General features: G+C 47.5%; 8 protein-coding genes across 8 annotated transcripts; 3 read left to right on the top strand and 5 right to left on the bottom strand.

Annotated features, from left to right (window-relative positions):
- Positions 1-263: 263 nt before the first annotated feature.
- rpt4 (proteasome regulatory particle base subunit RPT4) lies at positions 264-1,622 on the bottom strand (the record flags this gene model as incomplete). The annotated part of the gene is made up of 4 exons (XM_056675885.1): positions 264-384; positions 439-895; positions 961-1,347; positions 1,415-1,622. The coding sequence occupies 4 exons, from the start codon at positions 1,620-1,622 to the stop codon at positions 264-266; spliced, it is 1,173 nt and encodes a 390-aa protein (XP_056530885.1).
- Positions 1,623-3,190: 1,568 nt separating this feature from the next.
- Positions 3,191-4,687, top strand: aspf22 (enolase acuN; the record flags this gene model as incomplete). Its single annotated transcript, XM_056675884.1, has 4 exons — positions 3,191-3,314; positions 3,372-3,428; positions 3,499-3,838; positions 3,892-4,687. 4 exons carry the CDS (start codon positions 3,191-3,193, stop codon positions 4,685-4,687), a joined length of 1,317 nt encoding a protein of 438 aa, XP_056530884.1.
- A 411-nt stretch (positions 4,688-5,098) lies between these two features.
- On the top strand, positions 5,099-6,083 carry N7500_004738 (eukaryotic translation initiation factor 3 subunit J; the record flags this gene model as incomplete). The annotated part of the gene is made up of 3 exons (XM_056675883.1): positions 5,099-5,117; positions 5,222-5,298; positions 5,382-6,083. 3 exons carry the CDS (start codon positions 5,099-5,101, stop codon positions 6,081-6,083), a joined length of 798 nt encoding a protein of 265 aa, XP_056530883.1.
- Positions 6,084-6,423: 340 nt separating this feature from the next.
- N7500_004737 (uncharacterized protein) lies at positions 6,424-6,909 on the bottom strand (the record flags this gene model as incomplete). The annotated part of the gene is made up of 1 exon (XM_056675882.1): positions 6,424-6,909. One exon carries the CDS (start codon positions 6,907-6,909, stop codon positions 6,424-6,426), a length of 486 nt encoding a protein of 161 aa, XP_056530882.1.
- A 1,263-nt stretch (positions 6,910-8,172) lies between these two features.
- Positions 8,173-8,469, bottom strand: N7500_004736 (uncharacterized protein; the record flags this gene model as incomplete). Its single annotated transcript, XM_056675881.1, has 1 exon — positions 8,173-8,469. One exon carries the CDS (start codon positions 8,467-8,469, stop codon positions 8,173-8,175), a length of 297 nt encoding a protein of 98 aa, XP_056530881.1.
- Positions 8,470-9,120: 651 nt separating this feature from the next.
- On the bottom strand, positions 9,121-10,496 carry N7500_004735 (14-3-3 adaptor artA-like protein; the record flags this gene model as incomplete). The annotated part of the gene is made up of 8 exons (XM_056675880.1): positions 9,121-9,504; positions 9,582-9,669; positions 9,741-10,015; positions 10,074-10,085; positions 10,141-10,160; positions 10,224-10,270; positions 10,335-10,342; positions 10,485-10,496. 8 exons carry the CDS (start codon positions 10,494-10,496, stop codon positions 9,121-9,123), a joined length of 846 nt encoding a protein of 281 aa, XP_056530880.1.
- A 1,570-nt stretch (positions 10,497-12,066) lies between these two features.
- N7500_004734 (uncharacterized protein) lies at positions 12,067-12,608 on the bottom strand (the record flags this gene model as incomplete). The annotated part of the gene is made up of 2 exons (XM_056675879.1): positions 12,067-12,246; positions 12,387-12,608. The coding sequence occupies 2 exons, from the start codon at positions 12,606-12,608 to the stop codon at positions 12,067-12,069; spliced, it is 402 nt and encodes a 133-aa protein (XP_056530879.1).
- A 2,332-nt stretch (positions 12,609-14,940) lies between these two features.
- N7500_004733 (DUF3431 domain-containing protein) lies at positions 14,941-16,210 on the top strand (the record flags this gene model as incomplete). Its single annotated transcript, XM_056675878.1, has 5 exons — positions 14,941-15,097; positions 15,152-15,208; positions 15,264-15,399; positions 15,441-16,046; positions 16,117-16,210. 5 exons carry the CDS (start codon positions 14,941-14,943, stop codon positions 16,208-16,210), a joined length of 1,050 nt encoding a protein of 349 aa, XP_056530878.1.
- Positions 16,211-17,986: the final 1,776 nt, after the last annotated feature.

Here is a 17,986-nt window from a genome sequence, read left to right as displayed (position 1 = left end):
GGTGTCCGCAAATCATATTCCTTTGTACGCGTAACTGGCCTCATTGCTCCGTGTAGTCTACAGATATTTACCAAACCCAGCGGTTATCAGTTCCTGAGGGCTACATTCTTTAGCTGTTAGTTAAGTAGGCTATGGTTCCAATATGATATACAAACTCAAAAAATGGAAGAATAGGTCGAATGCTTAGCATTAGCGCTTCAAGATAAAGATCTAAACCGTGCACCAGATGACGTGGGCCACCAGCCCCCACAAGGTAGATACAATTACAGCTTCTGATACTCAAGCTTGCCCTCCAACTTCTTCGCCTCTGCCACTTTCCGTACAGCCTTGTTGAAATCATCCTGGTTGATAGCGTCACGGTAATCCTTGATCGCGAACAGACCACTAATAGAGAGTTAGCCAACGAGTATACGACATAGTATGATGTAGTGCACTCACGCTTCAGTAACCACATTTCGGAGATCAGCACCGTTAAGACCATCGCTCATCTTAACCACACTCTCAAAGTCGATATCACCTTCCTGTTGGACTGTGCTTGTGTGGATCTTCAAGATCTCCAGACGACCAACCTCATTGGGAAGAGGAATCTCAATCTTGCGGTCCAGACGACCGGCACGCAACAGAGCAGGGTCCAGTGTGTCAGGTCGGTTGGTGGCCATGATGATCTTTGTCTTTCCTAGGTAGTCGAAACCATCCAGCTGGTTCAGCAACTCCATGAGCGTCCGCTGAATTTCTCGATCTGCAGATGTACCCTCTGAGAATCGTCGTCCACCAATAGCATCGATCTCGTCCATGAAAATAATGCAGGGCTCGTGTTCCTTGGCGTATCCGAACATTTCTCGAATCAGTCGAGCGGATTCACCAATATATTTGTCCACGATGGCCGATGATACAACTAATGAGAGTAGGCATGTCAGGATATTGCGGGTGCAAGTGTTAGTGTTAAGAGATTCAACATACCCTTCAAGAAGTTGGTCTCCATCGAGCTGGCCACTGCTCTTGCAAGCAACGTTTTACCAGTACCGGGAGGACCGTAAAGCAGAACACCCTTCGGAGGCTTAATTCCAACTCTGAGGAAGAGTTCCGGATTCTTCAAGGGCAGTTCGATGACCTCACGGAGCTCTCTGATCTGGTCGTTAAGACCACCAATACCCGCGAAGTTGACAGACCCTGGATCTTCCAAAGACATGTTGTACACCATAGGATCAACTTCACGAGGCAGCATCCGCATGATGGTGAGTGTTGTCATATCCAAGGCCACACGTGTGCCTTGCTTCATCTTGGATTTATCCACCTTTGAACGACAACCGACCACATATCGAGGACCCGAAGACGCCTTGACGATGACTGCAAAGCGGATTAGCTTCTTGATGCGATCATTGAAGCGAAGAGCTTGAGTTTCTCTCATACTTACATCGCTCTTCGTCGAGTTGCTTTAGCACCTCGCCGATGATCTGACCAACACTTTGTAGTGCCTTGATGTTATCCTCGGAGACATCAAACTCTCTTTGAAGATCCTTGATACCCAAACGAAGGGATTTCAATTTGGCTTCCCATTCCCGTAGCTCGAGCAAGCTCTTTTTATAGTCCTCGAGCGCCTGGCTGCGCTCCGGGTCGCTCATGATGAAGGACGGATAGATTCACCGAGTGTGGACGAGTGCGGATGAAAGCCAAAGAGGAACTGTAATTCAGATGTGAATTCAGGGTTTCGTGTAAGGTCGTAGATGCGAAATGGATGGATATCGTGATTGAAAAGGGCGACAGCACCTTGCCTGGGGAGCTTCCAGCTTCCAGCGCGGCGTCCATGAGAGACGATCACATGACCCAGAGCTGCCTTATGTCATTATCTTGGTCATCAGCGGACACCTGAGGCAGAATATTATGAACAGTATGCAACACAGGACCATGAGATGAATTGAATGGTTCCATGCTACCTTTGTACAAGATAGAAGACGACAAAATTGCTGAAATTATTGTAATACGGTTCACTTCCCAAGTTCAGTCTATATTTGAGCTCTTCACTTTGGTTGCTTTGCGCCTTTCTTTCTCCATTCGCTCTGTATTTATACCCTACTTACAGCGTTTCATCTTATTTATAGTCATGGACCTCTTGATAGTAATTGAGATGCTCAAGTCAAAGTTAATGAGTTAGTTAAGTGTACACAGTGTAAATTTAGGCTAAGGCGGTTGATGCAAGTTCCCATGTTCTGTCAACAACGGGTTTTAGAGCATTAGGAGAGAAAGTATAGTGTTGCCCAGTTGGGACAGTGGTCATGGTGCATTACCATTATTTACTCTCAAGATCATGATCAGGGAACGGGCTTTTCTTTCTGTTTCTTTTTGCTTCAATGAAACAGTCCGGAGAGGAAGATTATCCGAGCACGTTCCGAGAATTGTTGGCCTCAACAACAAGGCACCAACAGCTGTCTTCGTCCGAATTAGAACGGAAGAATGCTACATAAGGCGAGCACTGTTTGATTGCTTTGAATCATATCTCTCTGGTAGCATTGGCCTGTATAGAAAGGGGTTCTACAGCTCAAATGAAATGCGTATGTTGTAATGGAGGGGTAGAATGCCGTACGATGTGCACAGTCCTGTAACAGGGGCATACGTACATTCGGAGCAGGGTATGCTATCATAGTCTAATATCTTCCGAGGAACGGAAGATCTCGTAGCTAGAGAGGCCGCATATGGTCGGATCAACCAGCAAGCGCTGGAGAATGACCGTGGAGCCCCACTGTTGCATTGGAAAGAATCGGAGCAGCAATGAGCTTTCCCGGGGTTCTCTGGGGAGAAAGTATTTAAGTAGTCGGGTGTCTCCGTAAAGTTTTGTTCCTAACAAGCCCTTCCTTTATTATACCAGGTAAGTTGAATATAGCATCATGACATAACCCCCAATCCCCCCCACCAACACCTACCCCTCCATACATATACATTCCTACTACACACACCCACCAGTCTTCTGGAAAGGAATCGAAACCAAAGACCTACCGGTGATCGTAGTAGGAAGTCCCCCGTTGAGCTACTCCAAGCAAATCATATCCTTACCCTTTCCCGCCCACTCTTTTTGGGCCATCGGTGAACCTCCCCCCGCCGTTAGTCACCTGCAGCTTTTGCCATATATCAGCCCAGATCCTCTTTTTCTTTCTTTCAACTGACTGAAACTATAATCAGCCTGTCCAATTTCAATATGCCTATTTCTAAGATCCACGCTCGCTCCGTGTACGACTCGCGCGGCAACCCCACCGTTGAGGTGGATGTTGTCACCGAGACCGGCCTTCACCGCGCCATTGTGCCCTCCGGTGCTTCCACTGGTTTGTCAACCATCAGACCATTGAAGATAGGACTAGATTACTAACCTCAACTCTTAGGCCAGCACGAGGCTGTTGAGCTCCGTGATGGTGACAAGACCAAGTGGGGTGGCAAGGGTAAGTGATGATACCAATGAATCCGCTTGACACTCCAGTGATCAGAAACTAATATTTTGATCTCAAATAGGTGTCCTCAATGCCGTCAAGAACGTCAACGATGTCATTGGCCCCGCTCTGATCAAGGAGAACATCGATGTTAAGGACCAGGCCAAGGTTGATGAGTTCCTGAACAAGCTCGATGGAACTGCCAACAAGGGCAAGCTCGGTGCCAACGCCATCCTCGGTGTCTCTCTGGCCATTGCCAAGGCTGCCGCCGCTGAGAAGGGTGTTCCCCTCTACGCTCACATCTCCGACCTTGCCGGAACCAAGAAGCCCTTCGTCCTCCCCGTTCCCTTCCAGAACGTCCTGAACGGTGGCTCCCACGCCGGTGGCCGTCTCGCCTTCCAGGAGTTCATGATTGTGCCTGAGTAGGTCTCCTAGCCTCAAACTTCTTGCAACCTTCCAAACTGACGAAACACAGCACTGCCCCCACTTTCTCCGAGGCCCTCCGCCAGGGTTCTGAGGTCTACCAGAAGCTTAAGTCTCTCGCCAAGCAGAGATACGGCCAGTCCGCTGGTAACGTCGGTGACGAGGGTGGTGTCGCTCCTGATATTCAGACCGCCGAGGAGGCTCTTGACCTCATCACCGATGCCATTGAGCAGGCTGGTTACACTGGCCAGATCAAGATTGCCATGGATGTTGCCTCCAGCGAGTTCTACAAGGAGGATGCCAAGAAGTACGATCTTGACTTCAAGAACCCCGAGAGCGACCCCACCAAGTGGCTCACCTACGAGCAGCTTGCCGACCTCTACAAGTCCCTCGCTGCCAAGTACCCCATTGTCTCCATTGAGGATCCCTTCGCCGAGGACGACTGGGAGGCCTGGAGCTACTTCTACAAGACCTCTGACTTCCAGATTGTTGGTGATGACTTGACTGTCACCAACCCTCTGCGCATCAAGAAGGCCATTGAGCTCAAGTCCTGCAATGCCCTTCTCCTGAAGGTCAACCAGATCGGTACCTTGACCGAGTCTATCCAGGCTGCCAAGGACTCCTACGCCGACGGCTGGGGTGTCATGGTCTCCCACCGCTCCGGTGAGACTGAGGATGTCACCATTGCTGACATCGCCGTTGGCCTCCGCGCCGGTCAGATCAAGACCGGTGCCCCTGCCCGTTCCGAGCGTCTTGCCAAGCTTAACCAGATCCTCCGTATTGAGGAGGAGCTTGGTGCCAACGCTGTCTACGCTGGCGAGAAGTTCCGCACTGCTGTCACCTTGTAAATGCAGCCTTTCGGCAGCATAGATCGGGCCTGATGAAGGGCCCATCAAAAACGATGGTTTGATGATCTACGGAGCCATCGCCCATGATGATTATGAATTTAATAGGATCTTTTTCAATGAAACAAACTTCCACCACTTGACAAGTTCCCATGTTCGAAAATCAGTAAATCAGTATATCAGTATATCAATAAATAATGAAATGTAGAAACAAAGATCACGCTCATCGGGCATCCAATGCCCGAGATCACGTGCACATCCCACCTGGGGACGATAAGTGTGTCCCACATAAAATTTGCCCTCGCCCCTCCAATCCTTTGCTGGGTCTATTGTTGGCTTGTTCCTTTTGGTCTTGCGTATAGCGCATTACAGTCTTTCATTTCTTTTTATCAAAGCTTTTAGATTTCCAAAAAAATGCCGCCTTCCAAGTGGGGTATGTTGTTATCCTTGTATTATCGCCTTCTATAGTGATTGCCACCATTACTTAGCTCGTGCTCTAATCTCTATTGCTGTTGCTGATCCTTTGATTTCCTACAGACGAAGAAGAAGAGGAGAGCCCCGTGCCTCCTGTTGTCGCGCCCCGTCGCCGTTTCGATGATGAAGAGGACGAAGATGTAAGGCAATGCAACCTCAATTCTGTCTAGCACGACTTTCACTCTCGCCAAGTCCAACAAACTAACAACACCCGGAATGATAGGTTCTTGACTCATGGGATGCCGCAGAAGACTCCGAGGTAGAGCGCGAGAAGGCCAAGAAGGCCGCCGAAGCCGAGGCCAAGGCTAAGGCCGCCGCTGCCGCCAACAAGAAGACCAAAGCCCAGCGGATAGAGGAACTCCGACAGCAGCGCCTCCGTGAGGAAGCCGACGGTGAATCCGAGAGCGAGGACGAGGCAGACCGCCGTGCTCGTCTCCGCAAGACCGAGCAGGAAGCCGATCTTGCCCACGCCGAGGATCTTTTCGGCTCCGTTGATGTCAAGCCCAACAAGGGCGCCCCCAAGGCCATCGTTGTCAGCGACTCGAATGACCCTACTAAGGCCATCGATCTGTCCGCCATGCCCCTGTTCAAGCCCGTCACCAAGGACCAGTTCACCCGTCTGACTGAGACCCTTGTGCCGCTCCTCACCCCGCACTCCAAGAAGGCCCACTACTCTCTCTGGGCGCAGGACTTCACTCGTAAGCTTGTGAAGGACCTTCCTAGTGCTGAGATCAAGAAGATTGCTAGTGCTCTCACTACTGCTTCTAATGAGAAGATGCGCGAGGAGCGTGCGAATGACAAGGGCAACAAAAAGACCAAGGCGGCAAAGACCAAGATCTCGCTGAACGCCAGCCGCGATATCCAGCGCGATAGCACCAACTACGACGGTGGTGATGATGATCTTGGGGATGATGACTTTATGTGAATGTGAATACGGACGACTAGTCTCCATTTGAATTACCCAGGTGTTTCGCTGTTGCTTTCCCCTGGATCTGATCCTCGAAAATAAGCATCTTAAAAGAAGGTCTCCATCTTCTATTCCTGCCTCACCTATATGCAGGTTTCTACTCCAATGTTACCCCCTTTCATTTTGTTTTTCAAATCTCGCCCTGTACATCCCCCCTTCTATCTGAAGACGCTTGGGCACAAGTAACCCATAGAAAGACCCAAATTCATTCCAATCATCTGACTCTTATATGACCCCACACACATTAACCATCAATTCTACCTTCCACGGCTAATCACCACCACATCACAATTAAAAATCAATCACCAAACCCACTACTCCTGACCGCGGACCTAGTCCCCCGGCTTCTATCAAGCATCCCAAGCTGCCTCGCCTCCTGCTCGATATCCACAATACTCCGGACAAGACTAATATAACCCTCATCATCCAAGGCAAAAAGCGCCTCCTGGACCCACACGCGGCAACAAAGACCCTCTCGGAAGCGAGCCGAGAACAACGCCAGCGGGACAAGTGCCAGACGTGTCCCCAGTGCGGCATGCAGGACGGGTCCGATTGCGCCAATCTTCAACGCTAACACTACCCGCGTGTCGCTTGCTATGCTATAAACGACCTCGGTTTTGTATTGCCAGGCGATTGGGCCTGTGTCGTTGGTTATATAGAAGGTTCGGCCCGTTGTGGGTGTTGAGGCGAGATATAGTTTCCATTCAAAGGGACAGCTACCGCCTAGGTCAATGAGGAGAACGTAGAGGGCATTTGGTTCGAGGGAGAGGGGTGGGATTGACATTATTTGAGGCTTGGGTTAATTGCATTAGATTGGATTGTGCTTTCGTTCTTTTCGCGGATAAAAGATCAAGATGGAGGTTTGGTGGCCTCTATGACCATTAAGATTACTTACCTTCAAAAAAGTATATTGACTATACGTATTGCTTTCCCCCTGTATTCTGTTTTGGATTTTTCCTGATAGCATGGAGTTGGGAATTGCGTGAGGCAATTTAGAAGAGCTTACCAGACGAGACTTTAATAATGCATTTGCCTGATGTCGACTTGTAGGATACGGTTCTGTATAATGAATGAGATGTAGCCACACATACTACATATGTATAGCACTCTCTCTGATTCGCTGGCTTGGTCATGTGGCAGTGATTGAGATGCATTTCTTACATCTAGGAGCTGGCCAGGAAAACCTGGGATATGTACATCGGAATACTTCGCTTCGTTTGCATGCCAAAAAGGAGTACATATGCTCCTTTCAAGAGATAGATCCTTCTAACCATGTTAAATATGATTGAAAGTATCTGCCATCGTTCTGAGATTCAGACGTCTCATAGTTTGAGAATAGGCCCTAGGAGAGATCGACAACATGAACTCACATTTATCCCAGCTGTTGCCATTGATTAAACAACCAAAAAGGACTTTTAAGAGCCCTAATATGAGGCACTGGGACCAACACAAGTCAAAATCACTGTCCGGCGAAATTCAAATATCATCAACTGACCCTACAACTATCGAATTGCTTGACACGCGGCAATCCCAGCCATAGACTCCTTCATTGATTCGACAACGAATGCAGACATTATGCATCCCGGCTTACTTCTTCCCACCACCCCGTCTCGTATCAATATATTTGTTCTCTATCCGTCATGATCTCTAGAATAATAGTACAGCTTGCTGAACGAGTCGGAATAGAAGGGAGTAGATCCCAGCGCATGAGTGAAATGAGTGCGACAGTATCAAACGACCCGTTAGGGGTCGAAACTATGGTATAATGAACGGATCGCAGAACGAAGTCGCTCGGCAAACGTGTATAACCTACACTCGAACGAAATCCAATCAGACTACGACACTCACCTGACTCGCCCTACTCACAAAACCTACTGCAATACGTTGTCAGAGGACACTCACAGACATCATCGAACAATCACCAATCGCAGCACGACAGACCACCTCATCAACCTTCCCTCAGCTCACTACCGCTTCGTCCTCGTGGTGTCCCCCGCCATCCGATCACCAACCCGGGATTGCATCATTCCTTGCGTACACCATCTGCTCAGTTGTCATATTCTCGCAAGTGCCCGGACCCCCTCCGTGGCGTTGGAAACGCGTAGTCTCGATTGGTTGTTCTTCGGGTGTGGACGTGTATTTCGGTTGAGTTCGATTTTCGCTTCAAGGGTGGAAGATAGCCTGTTAGTGATGTTAGAGCCTTGTGTTCGGTGATCTTATTGTCCGGCAGTTGGCTCTGACGAATCGTTAGCGAAATGTTAGTCCCCGGCTCTGTATCTTCAGCGCTTAATACGATGTTGTCTGCTGTGGCATCTTTTTGTTGTTGCTTGGAATCGTCGGACATGTTGGTGTCTTTGGACGTCAATCGTGTCCTCGTATGTTCCTAGCGGTGAAACCTAGATGTGTGCTATCTGATGGTGGCAGCTAGCTCTAAGTAGGTATGGCATCACTGAGAGAAGGCAGTGTAATTTGGTCAACTACGAGGATTGAAGTGTCTATGGTCGTTTGAATACCTCTTGTGTTATTCGGCTAGATGTGTGAAGATATTTGGAATAATAAGCAAGCGAGTCCGTGCAGAGGACTAACTACATACTCTTGTATCGACTCGTACTCCATACAGAGTACGTACTTCGGTCGTGAATACTGGTAAAAGGGGAATCATTGGCTACGCTAGCAACCCATCAAAGGGTGCATCTCGAGTAAAGAAGCTCGGAGTGGAAATGGAAAATAAACACATTGAAACGTGCTGGAGTGGGAATAGAGACAATAAAAGAGAGAGAAATTTCCACTCAGCCCCTTTTCTGCTCGCGTCAACCGAATATCAAACTCCGCCGGCCGACCCACACGGTACCGAAGACGTGCAAGATATCTGCCGGTCCAACCCAGCGCTGCAGTGAAAACAAAGAAGCGACTTGCATAACCACGTCCAGGAATAAATGCGAACGCCCACCCTACCAAACGGCATACGGCTCGTCGCGACCCCTATGTTGCTCCTTTAAGCTTCAGTCTCGGTGGGCTTAGCCTCATCGTGCTTCTCCTCGGCGGGAGCAGCGGCCTCGGTGGCAGCGGCGGCAGGAGCAGCAGTCTCTTCCTCGGACTTCTCCTCCTTGGCGACACTCTCGCCCTCATTGCCCTCAGATGAAGTCCAGAGGGTCAGGTTATCGCGCAAAAGCTGCATGATCAAGGTGCTGTCACGGTAGCTTTCCTCGGAGAGCGAGTCGAGCTCTGCAATGGCATCATCGAATGCCTGCTTGGCAAGGTGGCAAGCACGATCGGGGGAGTTGAGGATCTCGTAGTAGAAAACGGAGAAATTCAGGGCAAGACCCAGGCGAATAGGGTGAGTGGGGGTGAGTTCGGTCTGGGCAACGTCGGTGGCGTTCTGCGACTCAATTAACAGCTGTTTATTGAAAATAGAGGGGAGGCTTAGAATCACAAGCCGAAAGAAGGGCTATTTACCTTGTAGGCCTCGTGGGCAGCGGTGGCAGCGCCCTTGCGCTTGGGGCCGGAAGCGAACTCGGCGAGATAGCGGTGGTAATCACCCTTCCTGTTTACCAAGTCAGCATAAAGTCACAAATCTAGGGGTCTTCAAACTTGAGTTGTTGGAGTGTAACCCACATCTTGTAGTAGAAGACCTTGGACTCTCCAGTCTCGGCCTTAGGGATGAGAGCCTCATCAAGAACATCAAGCACATCCTGGCAAACCTGCTCCAGCTCGGTTTCGATCTTCTGGCGGTAGTCGCGGATGATTCCAACGTGCTCCTCGGAGCCCTTATTTTCCTCCTTCTGCTCGATGGAGGAAATGATGCGCCAGGAGGCACGACGGGTGCCAACGACGTTCTTGTAGGCGACGGAAAGCAGGTTACGCTCATCGACAGTGAGCTCGCCACCAATCTAGATATGTGTCAATCGCGAATACCCATAAGGTGATGGGAAAATGATGGTGTCATACGTTGGCGACTTCCTGTTCGGCGATTAGCATGGATACCCGGTAAACAACACGAGAGGGCACGACTAACCTTCATGTAGGTGACCATCTCTAGAAAGTAGAAAGGAAAACGTCAACGTCCATGTCCAACCAGATTATCGTAAGTCAACTTACCATCGTAGCGCTCGGCCTGCTCGCAGAGCCGCGCGAGGAACGTCTTGCTGGTGAGGGGGTCAGTCACGCCGGGTCATGGGGTTTCAGGGATAGGGGCGACAATGGGCATACTTCTCACGCTGCATGGTTACGATATTTGTTAGCCTAGTTCTTATCGACAAAAATTCCAGATGGGGGTGAGCTCAGATGAGGATGGAAATGTGGGATTGCGATGGCGGTGACAGCTCAAGAGAGCGCTCGACGGAGGGGACAGCGACATACCTCAGAACCCATGATGAAATTGAATCGAGACGGGTGGTTGAAACTTGAGATTTAAAAATTAAAGGGATAGGAAGCACAAGATGCAGAAGAGGAAGATGGGTAGAGACAACCAAGTGGGGGAGGGAGATGGAGTGAGGTGAGTTGGGGGGATTTGAATCATAACAATAATACACTGTTGTCATGTACCCAGTACTTAGCTCCCCCCTATTGTGGCACCGCTCTCTGCAAGTACCAGAGTACTTGGGCCGCAGCCCAGTATTCATTTTACCGTCGATCCCCCTAATAAGTAATTAATTTGGGCGGGGCGAGGTATATCTGACCGTATGGGTTACCAAGTCCAGATGTCGCTCTCCTTTTAGGACAGGATCAAGCATCAAAGGGCATTTGGGCTGGATTTCTATAGATTGTACATAGACTTCCCCTGCGTGTGCCTATGGGGTCAGAGTATCTTGTTCTAGAGATCCCGACCGGTACCGTCACCTCTGAGCTGAAAACAGCAATACTTTCTGAAAGTAACTCTTTGACGCACTTTTCGCACATCAGCCTCTTTATTGTGTCTCTACTCTAGAGAAAGCACAGGAAAATGATATAAAAGTCTGGGGATGATGATGATGATGTAAATTTCCTTGGAATCTTCTAGACATCTAGGCCGGTTATGATGTAGTTAATCAGCCGCACAATCAAATTAGGTCTCCGAGTATCACAGGCTTGAAGTTTTTTGACCAAGTTCTTCCAACTAATAATAGGCCACTCGGCTTCGCCCATCACATTCTACATAAAGAGTAATAGGATCGAACTTATAACAACGGACCTAAAGGGCGGAAGGGTAAATTTTATCATCGGACTTGGTAAACACATACGGACATTTTGACTGTCTTCTGGAACTGTGCCAGTCATTGAGCATTTCTAAAGTATTGATATACCAATTCGCAATTGTCTACTTAATGCTTGGTTTCGTATTCACAGGTCGCTTTTGTAGCACTTCAAAGTTGCACATATCAAAATTGTGATGCTTCAGGTATAAATGTTGTCAATTCTGCATCAGTTGACCATTTTGACTCCTGTGTCTTCTAAAGGATAAGACCTTTTACACGAAACAGTGACACGTCAGTTATATAGTTGAAACTTGTTGTTTTACATCTCTCCATCTCACTCAACGTGCTCTTCCTCAATGTATAGGGGGATATCGCCATTGTTGAAGCAATTATCTTCTGGATTCCGCGACTAGTGTTCTCATCTAGCAATCCCATACCCATTTCCACCTCCGCTGGGGGCAGCTGACGTAGAGGGATATGGCTTGGGCCGATGCCCACCGGACCTTGTTAAATAGCGCAACTTGGTGAAAGGCAACATTCGAAAAGGAGACATTTCGACTCATCAAGACGCTAGGATGAGGCCTTTAGGTAATTGAGGGGACTCACGAGACGATGAAAACGCGCAAGCTTATACACTTCAGTCTAGAAATGTCTGGGTGCATCCTTGGTCTCTCCTAGATGCGTGATAAATGATGACACAGACAGAGATTGTGTAAGGGTAGACTGGAATAGACTCGCTCGAGCTTTTGCATTGGCCTCACTAAAGACTATTCGTCGCGGACGGTGTGCTGCAAGATTGCCAAGCTGGCGTTGTCCGAAGGATGAACGGCATCGGAGCAATCTGTAACAATGGGGTTCCCAGCGCAAGGTCGATCGGCAGGGACATAATCTGACATACGCTCGTCCGGTATATCATAGCATTCAATCCCATTTGTATGACGAAAGCACTGCCTGATAGAGGTTAGTCCTGCCATTAATGTGGGTGACTCGTGTTCGCAACCGCGGATGTACCTGAGCGGTCTTGTTCGGTTCCAGGCCTTGTGTAGCATACCGAGGTCTACTGTTTCCCGCAAAATTGTACGCAAACTAGGCCGTGAGTTAGTTGCTTGCGGGCACTAGAGTGAAAGGTTGAATGCTGGATCGCCAAACAGTAATATATGTCCTCGGCCTCCTCTTCTAGGGCGATTGACTGCTCGTTGAGGTACCCCGAAGGCACTGCAATGAAGAGCACAATGTATCTTCTGTCTTCTCCACCGTAGTGCCCAGATGAGCGTACGCGAAGAAATGCGCGATGGTGACATGAGAACATGTTGTCGTGCGATCCTCACCAATATCATGGCGGTTAGCGAGCCACCTCCACGACAGAAGAAATTGTCTTCTGCGCTCAGGTTTCCCTTACGATAGAGAAGGAATTTGGCAGGGTCGCTGCACAGCACAGATCCCATTTCATCCCTTAGCTTTTGTTGGATGGTCGCCGCTCGAGCATCACTCGCCTACTGCTCATATAGCCATGCGCTGGTAATTCGTCGCAGCTGGCCACAGTCAAATTTGCCACTTCATGATCGAGGAGTAGGAGCGAATGAAAGTCGGATGGTAGGTTCCATGTTACTTCGAAGGGTTCTAACCACACCGACTCCCATTCTGGCCACTATTTGGTACATTTTCGTTCATTAGGGGTGTAGCAAATTGAGCTCGAGGCTGTCACCCAGGGGTGAAGGAAAGGCGAGAATCTAGCTACCCTTCCTAGGTTGCCTAGTGGGGAAATGCAGCGGAAGTCTTTGACTTGCTTTCATTCAGCTCAAATGACTGGCCGTGTAGTTCGGCTTTGGTCGCCTTAAGTCAATTTTGTAGCAGAAAGCGGCCTAGGGCATACTAGACAAGGGTCCTCTGTCCTGGAGAGAGCCGTTTAGTTGCGACCAATATACGCTTTTGGATACTGCTATCTGTGAAGAACATTCAAGCCTACCAGTGGATCCACAGTTTGGAGAAGGTCAGATTAGCCGAGGGTCACAATTGTCCATATCGCGCTTGAAGGGAGGCAAACATGGCACATAAGAGGAATGATAGTCGCTCAAAGAGCTGTTTAAGAAGGTCAAGGGATGGCCAGACAAGAGTACGCATGCCATGAGCGTAGTATGTACCCGGTCGATTTGACATTTTTAAAAGGATCGGGTTATTTTGTGAACGTGCCAGTGAACGTGCCAATCGAATCGCTTCAAAATATGCGGGCCCGTCCTGAGTCTAGATTTGGTGGATACAGCGGTAAGCGAAACGAAGGGAGCCTGCCGCCACTACTCCGTAATCCCTAGGCAATATAATAATAAGTAACAATCCATGAGACCATTTACTAATTATGTCTCTGGCTGCGCAAATTGTTTTGGGTCCTCTCGATTGCGTCCTATATCGGGTTCCTCATAGTATAGGATATTCTGTTCTAGGACATGAGGTGAGCTACGCATGGCCCAATTCCCTTAGCGCGGGAATTGGGCCGCATGAGTTGAATGCAAAAACTAGTTTAACACAAAATGTACCTTTTCTAAGGGATACATGTATAAGGGAATTTCGATTTATAAATATAGCCTAGTTATGTGTTGTAGTATTATATAAATCAAATGAAAATAAAATAGTGGTTCTTAAGAAAAAGCTAACAGAAGAATTCGTATATATTACACTACTGATGGCAATTCTTCATTCATCTACTCTCGGATAAAAATAGAAGAATGTAGAGATCAGGGCTAAATTTTCAAAGTTCAGTAAGTAGGTACGCTCTTAATGTCGTGATCGACATGGTAATGAGCTCCGTGATTGCATGTCGTTAGGTGATCCTGTGACCGTGCTACACTTCGGGAAACTTTTATGCTAAGGTATCTAAAAGGAGGCCATTCTGAAAGGATAGAAAAGCACCTCCATTGGATTAGAAGTTTTTGTCGTGGATAGGCGTTAAACCGTCTGAATGGGTGCCTCTTAAGTATGCGTACGTTAGACCAGCAACTTCCCATCTAAACCACATATCAGTTTGCCATTCTAGTAGATCATCTGGCTGAGGTTCCTTCGAGAAATTGATCAACAGCTCTTTCATTTCCTGGCCACGATCTAGAGTCAAATCGCAGGTTTGGTAAGAATTAAAGGGGCTTGATGGGGAGTGAGGCTTATTACATTTCTTTGTCGCAATGCTAGTTGTTTCCAACCATTAACCAAAAAAGCAATTGAAAATCCCTTCTGACTATAATTAATGGCTGTCAGTCTTTCTTCCGAAGCAAGTAATTACCAGGTCAGACTCGATATTGACTTCTAATAGACATTTTCTTTTTCATTTTGTAGACTACTCCGTTGTGAGATCTAGTTGGTGCTAGAGGTTATGAAATCTAGGAAAGGAAGCGTGAAAGAAGAGATCTGTGATAAGCACTGATTGGTATATATCACCTTTTTTATTATTCATCTGAAATTTGTATCAGTAGGTATTGCCCATTATAGTCAATGGGGTTGAACTCTTGACAGATTGAATGCTGGGTGGGGGCTGCTCAACTCTTTGTTTGCTCTTTATGAGGACCCTTTTTTGTGGAGTCGGATTCCTATTTTATCCCCAAGACCATAAAAGTCTTGATATTCCCCAATCTTGAAGGGCGTAACACTCCTTCATCATGCTTAAACGGCAGGAAATGTACAATGGGCGTTCGCCGGCCAAGCCGGCCATGAATCCGCGCCAAATCTTGAATATAATCCTTGGTTTTGCATTCTTGGCCTTTTTGTATAGAATATTTGTGACATGCGATGAAATAACGCAGCTGAGCTCATACGGTACGTCTCCTGAGTGGTGACAATCTGGATCTGGCTGACCATCTTGTTTGGTAGAATCCGAAAAGACAGAAACCAACCCATCATCACCATTGCAGGAAGCAGCATCACATAGTAAGCCCTTCGTCCTATACCGCCACAGACGAAACTAATAAGCTGAGTTGAACAGAGCCAACAGAGCCAACAGAGCCAACAAAACCGATTTCACATATGGCCTTGCACGAAGCCAGCAAGGACGTCGCTCTCGTCGTCTCAAAAGCACGATATGAAGATGTTACATGGGTCACCAGTTTCTGCCAAAAATTGTAGAGATCCCCTTCCCTCCCCCCATCCCCCAACGTGGTAGTAAAGCTGACCTAGCGACAACTAGTAAATGCACGCCATATATCTATACGATGGACGATGAGCCTGAAGAAGGCTTTCTTATTCCCCATACAAATGTAGGCCACGAAGCAGGTGCCTACCTCTCCTACATCGTCGACCACTATTACGACCTTCATCCATTCACAATCTTCCTCCACGGCCGAGAAGAGCACTGGCACAATGATATAGCTGGTTCAAAGACATTAGATGGACTTCCAAATTTACGCTTCGAAGCCGTGAGTCGAAAGGGTTATGCGAACCTGCGCTGCTTATCTATACCTGGCTGCCCAGATGGTCTGTACCCGTCGATCATTCAACAATCTGATATTGATAATCAGAATTTGGTCGACAACTTCCCAGAAATATGGGGTGAGATCTTTGGGCCGGACACCCCTGTGCCGCTTCAGATTGGATTCCGTTGTTGCGCGCAGTTTGCAGTTACCAAAGAAAGAATCCGAGAAAGAGGATGGACCGATTATAACCGATTCCTCCAGTGGTTACCCAAAGGGCTCGAGTACTCTGACACCTACGGGGTAGGCTGGCTCATGGAGAAGTTATGGCATATTATTTTTGGAATGCCTGCTATCGAGTATGTCTTTTGTCCTCTCCTATCCAACATGCTGGGATTATCAAGGCTAATTCCTTTTTCTTTTCTCTAGCTGCGCCGATCCTGTCCAGTGTCGCTGCGACCTCTATGGGTGGTGTGGCCCGCACCCAGGAACCGATGGCAAAATTCTGACACCTATCACATAGGTCAAATTTGTTGTCCAATATTACTCAACATATAATCAATTTTAGCGTTTGCAAACCATTATATTAGAAGGAGCGATACTGTCATAAATCCACAAGTGCATCAATTCCATCGTACCTCTAATCTCAGCGAGTCTTTTATGATAAACGATCTAGCATGTTCTTTTGGTTTCATTTTTGCTAGATTAGTTGGCCATCCTCACCATAGAAATTCCTCCCGGGGATTGCTGAAGCCAGTAAATGAGACATTTCAAGTCTAAAGACACTACCTAGGTACCTAGGTAAGCTTCCAGTGGAGCGAAAGGGGCCAATAAGATCACACCTTAACCTAGTTTATATTGAAATTTATTTGAGAGGTTAAATTAGCCAATACCATCTGCCCTGTATGAACAGCCAAAGTCACCCAGTCAAAATTTGACATGGACTCCATAGTCTTGGATTTTTTACAGTTTCCAATGCTGTCTAATGTTTTGGCAGTGCCATATCACAAATTATAAGGGCGTACAACTTACCACTCATAACGGCTAATTGTTTTGAGCACAAGTAGCGTGAGCCCTGTAAGACCGCTACGTTTGGCGAAGATTGGGACATAGTGTAAAGCTCACTGCATCCTTGAAGATTGCCCAGGTGAAGAAGCTGGCTTACTCATCCTACAACCTTCTATCCCGCGACTCATTGAGAGGCACGATCAGTAAAAGCCCAGCCAAGAGTTATTGTGGGCCGACGACAAATGGCCATAGAGAAGATATAAATATCTCGATATGCTTGTCAGTCGACACAAGAAGTTGTGGTAGATTGACGTTGTATTTGTTAATTGAGGTCGACTCAATCATCATTATCTATAGACCGCCTGATGAATCTCGCAGTAGGCTACCTGGGTAACTTGGATATGATAGCGCCTTAGATTCAATACAAACTCGGGATGTTTAGTAGCAAAGTTATCAAGTTGTACGAAGAGAAAGAGTTCGGTACGATGCCTCCTATGTCCGATCTTTTCTTAAATTTCATCATTGATTTCATTTTATTCTTGTTTTCGAAATACGAATCAACGCGACTACTATTATTGAATCTCTACTTATGTGGTGGAATTTTTACAGTCATTTTAGGATACTTTGTGGTTCTTGAATGGCTTTCGGATCACTTGGAAGATTGGCCAGAATAAATAAATTGCGATATGCCTTTGGAAAGCAATAGGAAGCCGAGGGAATGCCTCGCATTATTCCAATTAGGCGCAGAATTTCTGTGTCTTACTGGTAAAAACACCTGTGATAAAAGTGAGCGACGGTGTACATCATGCTCCCGGAAAAAGCCCACAGCTATAGTGTGCCAATTGTGGGGACTGAGAATACAGGTGCAATGATACCAGAAAACACTGGAAACGTAGACGCGTCACACTAATTGGGGATAGTTTAGGAGCGGATATCATCTAGGGTTGTATGAGTCTGGAACGATTGCTACTTTTCTCCCCAATGGACACCTGACTACAACATATGTAAACATAGTACCCTTTCCCCATCCAAGGGTCATCAATGATCAAGTGGTAACTTGCGGTCAAGCTATGTCTCGCTGGAGCTAGAACATGAATCAAGAGTCGAATATGCAAAGTCCCGCTCTACGGCTGGAGCATTGCTTATTCTGGTGGATGAATCATATCGCCCAACAATTGAACTCTTGGCTTGATCGGCGAGCGGCAAATCCTAAGAGATCCATTTTCCTCTTATCTTGACCAAAAGTGGCTTGGAATGGACATTTCGCCAACTTAGGGCCAAGGTAAGCAAT

This window comes from Penicillium coprophilum (genome assembly GCF_028826855.1).
Source record: "Penicillium coprophilum strain IBT 35676 chromosome Unknown utg000004l_segment0_segment0, whole genome shotgun sequence".
Lineage (NCBI taxonomy): Eukaryota > Fungi > Ascomycota > Eurotiomycetes > Eurotiales > Aspergillaceae > Penicillium > Penicillium coprophilum.
The sequence above is the reverse complement of the archived record's forward strand: the minus strand, read 5'-3'. Positions and strand labels throughout refer to the sequence as shown.